This window comes from Bison bison, unplaced genomic scaffold (assembly GCF_000754665.1).
Source record: "Bison bison bison isolate TAMUID 2011002044 unplaced genomic scaffold, Bison_UMD1.0 scf7180017864309, whole genome shotgun sequence".
Taxonomy (NCBI): domain Eukaryota; kingdom Metazoa; phylum Chordata; class Mammalia; order Artiodactyla; family Bovidae; genus Bison; species Bison bison.
Window position 1 is genome coordinate 5,839,369 of NW_011494881.1, and position 9,533 is coordinate 5,848,901.

Here is a 9,533-nt window from a genome sequence, read left to right on the forward strand (position 1 = left end):
TTTTTTTGGTGGAGTGATTTGGGTTTTCTACATATAACATGATGTCATCTGTCAATAGTGAAAGTTTTACTTCTCTTCTGATTTGAATGCCCTCTTTTTTCTTGCTTAATTGTTGTAGCTAGGACTTCTAGTACTATGTTGAATGAAAGTGACAAGAATGGGCATCATTATCTTGTCCCTGATCTTAGAGAAAAAACTTTCAGATTTTCAGCATTGAGTATAATGTTCGCTGTGAGCTTGTCACATATGGCTTTTATTATCTTGAGGTACTTTTCCTCTATATCCATTTTGTTGACAGTTGTTATCATAAATGTATACCAGATTTTGCCACATGCTTATTCTGTGTTTTTTAAGATGGTTTATTCATTATTTTCAGCTAGTCTGGGTCTTCATTGCTGCACACAGGCTTTCTCTCATTGTGAGCAGCAGCTGCTCTTCATTGTGGTGTGTGGGCTTCTTGTTGCAGTGGCTTCTCTTGTTGCAGAGCATGGGCTCTAGGGGCACAGGCTGCAGTAGTTACAGAGTGTGGGCTCAGTAGTTGTGCTTCACCGCCTCTAAAGCACTGGCTTGGTAGTTGTGGCACATGGGCTCAGTTGCTACACAGCATGTGGGATATTCCCAGAGCAGGGATTGGACCTACGTCTCCTACATTGACAGGTGGATTGTTAACCACTAGGCCACCAGGGAAGCCCTTACTCTGTGTTTAGTGAGATGATCATATGATACAATCTTTCGCTGTGTTAGTGTCACACGTCATGTTGATTTGCAGATGCTGACCCATCTTTGCATCCCTGGAATAAATCCCACTTGATCGTGGTGTATGGTCCTCTTAACGTTCTGTTGGGTTTGATCTGTAATGTTTTCTGAGGTTTTTGTGTCTTTGTTCATCGGGATAGTGGCCTGTCATTTTCTTGTCATGTCCTTATCTGGTTTTGGTGTCAGGGTAAAGCTGGACTCATAAAATGAGTTTGGAAGTATTCCTTACTCTTCTCTCTTGGGAGAGAGTTTGAGAAGGATTGGAATTGATTGTTCTTCAAATTTTTGATGGAGTTCACTAGTGAATCCACCTGGTCTTGGACTTTTGTTTGGGAGATATTCTTGACTATTGGGTTTATCTCCTTATCAGTAACCAGTGTGTTCAGACTTTCTATTTCTTCATGATTTAATCTTGATAGTCTGTGTGTTTCTAGGAATTTATCCATTTCTTCTAGATTGTTTGGTTTGTTGGCATATGATTTTTTTTGCTGCTGCTGCTAAGTCACTTCAGTCGTGTCTGACTCTGCGACCCCATAGATGGCAGCCCACCAGGCTCCTCCGTCCCTGGGATTCTCCAGGCAAGAACACTGGAGTGGGTTGCTATTTCCTTCTCCAATGCATGAAAGTGAAGAGTGAAAGTGAAGTCGCTCAGTCGTGTCCGACTCTTTGCGACCCCATGGACTGCAGCCTACCAGGCTCCTCTGCCCATGGGATTTTCCAGGCAAGAGTACTGAAGTGGGGTGCCATTGCCTTCTCCGTGATTTTTCTTAGTAGTCACTAATAATCTTTTGTACTTCTGTATCAGTTTTAAGAATTTCTGACCACTGCAGTTCCTTAACATCTAAATATCTCCAGTAGGCAGAAACTCTTGTCCACAGCAAGAGGAGCATAATTCTGCCCAAGTTTCCTCATTGATTAAATCAACATACTCCTGCCCTTTGAGTACCTGACCATCATTCATCTCTCATGTGGTCCTGATCCCTGCCCACCACCTCCTGTTAAACATAGCTGCTCTTCTTATTTAGGGAAAATGACAAGGCAAATTTCAGACTTTGTTAATGTCTCTCTGTTAATCACCTTGGGCAAGGACAGGCTGGTAAACGCAGGCCCTTATCCACAAACTGCTTTAAACCAGGGTGTCCTTTCCCTTCCTCCTCCCGGCCTGACACAGGTTCTCTCTGGACAAGGACACAGGACTCATCGTGCTGATTGCCAGACTGGACTACGAGCTCATCCAGCGCTTCACCTTGACGGTCATTGCCCGGGATGGGGGCGGTGAGGAGACCACAGGCCGGGTCAGGATCAATGTGTTGGATGTCAATGACAACGTGCCCACCTTCCAGAAGGATGCCTATGTGGGTGCCCTGAGAGAGAACGAGCCTTCCGTCACACAGCTGGTGCGACTCCGGGTAAGATACCGGGGTGCCATTTGATCTGTCTGTTTCCCTTGTCCTTCTCTCTCTCTGCCGTCTCCTTGACTACCCCTTTGTAGAGCCACTGCAGGAAGTGCTGACACCCACCCACGAAGGATTCTGCTCAGATCAGGGGTCACATTCTCCATCTGTGTCAGGCCCACCTCTGAGCATCACTTTGCATCCCTGGTTACTGGGTAAGGCTAGTGTCTGCTTTGGCTTAGACTTTAGGTCTCCAGTCACCACCCTGCACCTCCCTTGGTGAGTGCCAAGCAGTTCTTTGTGTAAAGCCCCCCAACCAAACCCTTTAGTGATAGCCTACAGTCAGGTACCGCTGCGGCTGGAAGGAGCCAGAGACCATGGACACAACCCAGTTCACGGAAGGGGAAATAGGAAGGGAGAGGCAGGCCCAGTGAATTAGTAGAGAGCCAGGACCAGAACTTGGGGCTCCATGCTTCAGGCCTCCTCCTGCAGTGAGTCCCTCCACCATACGCCAGTGACCTGTAATTAGAAACTTCTTAACATCTCATGCCCCTTCCTCACTCTGCCAACCCAGAGTGACAGGACCCAGAGCCTCCAATAAGAACTTACTTCTGAAGGAGGCAGGGATAAGGGCAAGGTGGAAGAGGTGGGCATGGGAGACACACAGAAGGCACAACCACGTGCCCACCCAGTATGGCCATGGCTCCGCAGTGGACCCTGCCCACCTCCCTGCCCAGCTCCTCTTACACACAGACCGGAGGGAGGCCCCTGGAGGCTCCTAGGGTCAGAGACATTTGGGAAGAGCTAATTAATGCAGCCACACCAGAGACGGTCAAGGAGGAGGAGGATACCTGACCCCATTCCAAGTATCTTCTGTCCTTGCATCCATCCATCTCAACCTGCATTTATTAGACATCTGCTGGGTGCCAAACACTGGGCTGAACTCTAAGTATCAGTTGCAGTCAAGAAATGAAGTTCCTTCTCACATGGAGCTGACAGTCTGAACAAGGAAGGCAGAAAGTAGACAGGCTATAATCAGGAAGGAGACGAATGGGGTGTCCAGCACAGGACCTAACCCAGTCCAGTGGTCAGGGAAGGCCTCCATACACAGGAAGGTCCAGCTGGGACTAGGGGTCTAGGTGATGGTCATGCCAGGTGTGGTGGAGACTCTTCATCCTCTGGATAAGGCCTAGACTTCCTCTGTTCCCTCTAGGCCTTCAGCCTGCCCTCTAGGTTCTCCAGAATACCTCCACACCCCTACATCATGAGTGTCTGCTGGGAGCCAGAGGGTAGCCTTCAACTCGGGGACAGGGAGAGCCTGGATCACCCAGAGAAGGGTGCTCAGAGAGAGGCCAGCCCTTCTTTCCTTCCACCCTCTTCTGGCCCCAGCATCACTGAAAGCTCATGGGCTCTGTTCACCGTCTTCCTTCCAGGCAACGGATGAAGACTCGCCTCCCAACAACCAGATCACCTACAGCATCGTCAATGCCTCTGCCTTCGGCAGCTACTTCGACATCAGTGTGTATGAAGGCTATGGTGGTACGTGCGGGAGTGAGGGCCCGGCTGGGGAGGAGGGTCGACAGGTGGGAACAGGGCTGCACTTCACACCTGTCTCAGGAGGGGGCCCTTCTGCCTCCCAGACACCCTGGACCACTTGGGGAGCTGCCCCACAGCTCCTGTCGGCTGGAGCAGCATGTGGTGTGGGGTCACCTTTTCATAGGCTCAAGATCTGTGTCTCTGATCAGCCAGATCTTTGAATCTTAGTTTTGTGGCCAGCTGGGCTTCTTAAGTTACCACCGTGTGTGAGGTCTTTGTTAAGAAAAGGTGTCTGGGCAGATCTGTGGTGTGGGCGGGGGGTGGGGTTGGGGGAGGCTTATTAGCCAAGCTTCCCCATCATTTGGGTATGCTGTGGCTACTGCCCAGCCCTTCCTGGAAGTGGCCTTTTCCTTTCCCTGCCATACTCTGGAACTTGCCCTACCTGCCCCACTGTGGGTCCTGATCCCAGGAGCCCAGGAAGGAAATAGCAGCAACAACCTCAAGCTCCAAGATCCCAAGAGACCACTTGTTTTTCTTCCGAGCCCCAGAGACAGAGGGCGATTTGCCAAAGTCACACAGCAGAACTGTCCGGGCAGGCCCTTGTGATCGGGCTCTTGGCTGCCTTTCAGCACCTGCCTCCCCACCAGAGTCCAGCTGCTGAGAACCACTTGCACTCGCACCTGACGAGGCCACTTCTGTGATTTGCAGAGTCTGCTCCTTCCACTGGGAAAGCCCTTCCTCCCGACCCTTTTGCCCTGCTTCCCTTTTACCTCTGGCTAGCTTTAAGATCATTTGGATGTCCTCTCCTCCGCAAAGCTTCCCTAATGCTGGAAGATGAGCTCAGTGTCCCCAAGACAGAGCAGATGGGCACTGGGTGACTCTGAGTGTGGGACTCACTCCTCCTCCTACCCCACAGTTGTGTCAGAGACATGGACCTGCAGAGGCTGCATCCTGGCTCAGGATGCTACAGCCTAAGGGCCTCTGTAAGATCTGTGCCCACTTTTAAAAGCTGAGCAGTCCCACACCTCTGCCACCCTCACACCTCACCACCTTCTCAGCAAGAAGAACCACCCTTGGGCTTTATATTACTAAAGTGGTAATTGTGTTTGTTTCCCAAATAGAAAGTGGCAGTTTAATATTGTGGGTAATGCCTTTGCAGACTGCCTATGCCCCCACTCCCAAGCCAGTATGTCTTCCGTCCCAAAACTGAAAATCAATGACTTAGCATGAAAGGAAAAGGTGAGAGTCCAGGCATGTGCAGTGTGTCTCTGGGGAAGACACTGAACCTCTCTGAGCCTGCTTTCCTCATCTGTAAAGTGGGGCTTACATTACCACCAAAATAGTTGCCAGCTGCTGGACTCAAGAGTGGGCCTGGCACAGATCAAGTAGTCAGTAAACCTCAGTCAAGTCCATGAGGCTCTGGGAGTTCACAGGCAGAAGGGAAAAACCAGGCCAAGCCAGCCACACCCTGTCTGTCCAAAGGGGAGCCCTGGCCAGATGGGCATGTAAAGTCTGCTTACAGAGGGCCTGGGGCCTGTCCTGTCATTTCAGTGATCAGCGTGAGCCGCCCCCTGGATTATGAACAGATACCCAATGGGCTGATTTATCTGACCGTCATGGCGAAGGACGCTGGCAACCCTCCTCTGAACAGCACTGTCTCTGTCACCATTGAGGTGTTTGTAAGTACCCAGGGGTGCACTGGCCTTGCTATTCTGGGAACTGAGGTGGTGACTGTGCTCCCAGAGTGTTGGAGCCCTGCTAAAACCCTGTGTCCCCACATCCTTGGCTGTCCCCACAGCTCAGAGCATTACTCAGACTGTCCCAAAGGCTGTCCCCTAGCAAACTGCCTCCTCGCTTGGCCAGGGAAGGCACGGGGCACTGGGACCCAAGGATAGCCTGATAGTCCTGCTCTAATTTCATTTCGGAGCCTCGGGACTCCCTCTGGGGTGGAGCAGGAGCTGGGGCTCATGCAGGGAGGTAATGTCCTGTGTTCCTTCATTTATAGCCACATTCCGTGAAGTTCAAGGGAATTCCTGGAAGGTCATCTTCTCTCTTCTATCTCTCTCTGGGCCCCTCTTTCTTCTTCACTTCCTTTTTCCATTCCTCTGAAGATCTAAAGGGGCCTGAAACCGAACCACAGCTTGTCTGACACGAATATCAAGCACACCTTAGTGCTTTCCGTGTCTGAAATTATCAGTCACTGAATCCATCTCCACACTGGTTCGTTGGCCCCACACAGCTCCCACAGCAATCCCAGGGATGCAGATCATGGTCTGACACCAGGCCAGTGGGCCTTCCTGCCCCCCGGCCCAGACACCCACCCCCATCCCATTAAAGGCTACTGCCTGTGGAGACGGTGAACACGTGCTGATGGAAGAGTTAGTGCATTACCGGCTCCAGGAGGATTTGATCAGATTGTCAGGTTAGGAGATTCGCTGTGATTTGACAAAGGCACCCACTCCAGTGTTCTTGCCTGGAGAATCCCAGGGACGGGGGAGCCTGGTGGGCTGCCGTCTTTGGGGTCGCACAGAGTCGGGCATGACTGAAGCGCCTTAGCAGCAGCAGCAGTAGCAGCAGCAGAAACTTGCCCAGAGCAGGTTGCCGGATGACTTTCCTATCCCAGCCGGCTTTGCCAACATCCCCTGGTGTTGCCTCACACCTGCCTTTATCGAGCCTCATCCTCTCAACCCAAGACTGAGCCTCCAGGGCCAGCCCTGGGTAGGGGACCCCACTTGCTTACAGAATATGTTGGAGTGGGCAGTGATGGAAAAGTCTAGGGTGATGCCTGGAGGAACCTTGCATCTGGGCATGTGGGAGCAACATTTAGGGGGAACAGGGGACAGAGAGGCTCTATAGAACCAGGTCCAGGAAATGGAAGGGCAGAGTCTAGGACCCTCATCTGACACTTCAGGCTCCACGGGGAGGCCAGAAGGAGATCCTCAAAAACCCAAAAGCATGCCTGCCTTTAACCTGAGACCACGCACCTGAAACCCAAGGCTAAGAGCGGAGAAGCACAGTACGCTTGCTACCAGCCCTGACCACATCCTGGTATTCTTGCCTGCATGGCCCTGACCCTGACCACAGCCCCCAGTGTCCCCTTAATCTTGGCCACACTCGTAACCCTGACCAGTCCCCTCACCACCACCACCACTTTCAACCAGAATCCTGCTCTGCTCAGGCAAGCAGTGAATTCTTCCCATGTGTGCTGTGCAGTAGAGACTGGGGAGGGATATGAAGGTGACTATGAATCCTGCTCCCCCACAAAGGGACACTGAAGAGAGAGAGGAGCATGGCTTGGGAGGCGTATGGCTTTGATACTCAGCTCTGCCACCGTCTAGCCATGTGACCTGGGATTCTTTTCCTCTCTGAACCTCAGTTTCCTCATCTAAAGAGTGGGGATCCTCATGGTACTGTCATGAAGATTAAGCTTGATCCTGTGGGTGGTACTTGGCTCCAGTAACATGGGCCATCTTACTGCTGGTAAGATGGACGCATTCCAGTGGCAGCGTCCATACTTCAGGCTCTCTAATGCACAGGGAGGTCCAGGGAATTCAGCTGGACAGAGAAGGACCTGCTCTAGACTTTTTGGAAACGGATGTGAAATAGGGTGAGAGTAGGGGAGGTTTAGGGAAATAAGTTGAGGTGTTCCATGCTACCCAGGTATGGGCACGTAGCATTGACCAAGTGGAAATTCAAACTTCTGGAGCCTCGTGCTGTGCCAGCGGCTTTCACGTTACATAGGCTCTCTCGATCCCATTCTGCAGACGAGGCAGCTGAGGCTCAGGGAGGGAGCATAGCTGGTGCAGGGTCACCAGTGCCTTCCTCGCTTTCTGGCCGGTAAGTGGCATTTGAATTTACCTCCAGTCCTAGTTAGCCAAGATTTGAACTCTGACCAGTCTGACTCCTGGGCTCACATTCTACCCACCACACTCCTAGGTTTGGAGGCTTGGACATCCCGGTCTTCATGTGACTGAGACTAGTGTGCCTCAGAGTTCATGTGGATTCCCCAGGCGTCTTCGTAAAATGCAAATTCTCACTTAGCACATCTGGGGAAGGGCTGAGGCTCTGCATTTCTACATGCTCCCATGAGACGCTGATCCTTCTGGCCAGGGAACCACTCTGAGTAGTGAGGCCTTCAAAAATCTGCCCTCATGGGATCTTGAATCCCAGGGACTGCCCCAAATCCCAGCCCGCTTCCCAACCTGTGGTTCACTAAGAAAGGACCTGGGGAGGGCCTCTCTCTCTTTTTGCCTCAACCCTTCACATGGAGCTGGAACAGGAAGTGAATGGCCCAGGGTCAGAACTGACCTTTTATCTACTGTGAATAGAAGAGTGACCAGCAGCCTCCATCTCCCTCCCTGATACCACGGAGCGGGGGTCTCCATGTCCAGAGGCAAGTGAGGGCAGGAGTCTACCTGGCTGCTGTTCTCTCAGCAAGCCAACACGTGCCCTGGCCTGGAGCCACCTCAGTCCAGCAGAAGGGGTGCTATTTTCAGATTTCCTCACAACCATCATGCAGGTCAGCAGGAACCCTGTACTTCCCTTCTGGGTCTGCCCTGGCCTGTGGCAGCAGGGCAGATCTGGTAACAAAGGCAGGTACCACCTTGACTGTGAGTGAGCATCGTCTCTTGAGCAGAGCTTTGGGACAGTGCAGTCACTTGTGTCTAAGGACCACACTTGAAAAGGTCACCGCCTCCGGGTTGGTTTTTCATGTGGGTGATTTTTAAGTAGCTGTCACTTGGCTGAGCTGCTTCCTCCCTCTTCCAAAGGGATTTTCTCTCAACAGAAAACGGAAAAAAAAAAAAAAGCCCCAGCAGAGATGAAGGAGTTGATGGCAGCATTTACTGCTCAGGTTGGGGGTGGGGAGAGGCAGATCAAGGCGACAGGGCTGTGCAAGGAGGGGGCGGGCATGGGGGCCAGGTGATTCCTTTTCATCCACTGCTTGTTGGTTTTTAATAAAGAAGTCAAACTCGGTTTGTAGATTTCCCATTAGGGGACAATAAGCTTTTGTAGAGGGAGCCGCTGAATTAGAACTAATAGTGAATATAGCGCCAGGATCCGGGAAAATATCAGCGCTAATAAGTTTCTGCCTCATGCTCTGTCACTGACATTCTCCGCGCCGTTCTGTGCAGCCAAGCAAAAGGCTTAAATATGTACGTATATGGGGCACACGTGCCCACACCAGGGATGACCAGGCGTGCTGCTGGGCATCAGACATCAGGTGGGGCCTCTCACTGCCAGTTCTCTGAGGCTAGGGAGAGGGACAGGTCAGCGGGAACTGGTGTGTGGTCCAGAGCCAGGGGCCAGATTGGGGAACAAGAGCACTACACTCTGGGCACCACAGTCCCAGCACGATGGGAGCCTCTGAAGTCCCAAGGGGTGGACAGCCACATATCAGGCTGTCTCCTTCCTTTCTAATTTATTTTTAAAATTTGTCTTATCAAATAGTTGATTGCTAATGTTGTGTCCAGGCCACCTCCTCCTTCCTGTTTGCTCAGCCAGAAGTGAGTGACTCCAGCAGAGTGACTCATACAGGAGCCTCTCCCCCAGAGGGCTCCCAGTCCAGGGGAGAAGTGGGCCCCTGGGAGTCTGCATCACTGAGGGCCGAAGCCTACAGCCTCCCCAGGGGGCTACTACCCATCTGCCCCCTGAGCCCCACACTGGGCTCTTGGGGAGGGGGAGAAGGCACCGAGCCATGTGGGCCAGCGAGGCTTCCTCAAAGAAGAAACGGGGAGGAACTCTCACTGGGTGATTGCAAAGGTGGTTGATGAGCACTGAGGACCAGAGTCTTTGAGGGTAGGGAAGTCTGCCCGACTGTGGAGGAGCTGTGGGAACAGGAGGAGGCAG

General features: G+C 52.0%; 1 protein-coding gene across 1 annotated transcript in view; it reads left to right on the forward strand.

Annotated features, from left to right (window-relative positions):
- The window catches only part of CDH23 (cadherin-related 23), a 409,549-nt gene that overhangs the window by 269,608 nt on the left and 130,408 nt on the right, over positions 1 to 9,533 (forward strand). The window contains exons 16-18 of the mRNA XM_010852241.1: positions 1,928 to 2,165; positions 3,584 to 3,689; positions 5,238 to 5,365. Of these exons, the coding sequence (XP_010850543.1) occupies positions 1,928 to 2,165; positions 3,584 to 3,689; positions 5,238 to 5,365 (472 nt within the window). The remainder of the gene's footprint in view (positions 1 to 1,927; positions 2,166 to 3,583; positions 3,690 to 5,237; positions 5,366 to 9,533) is intronic.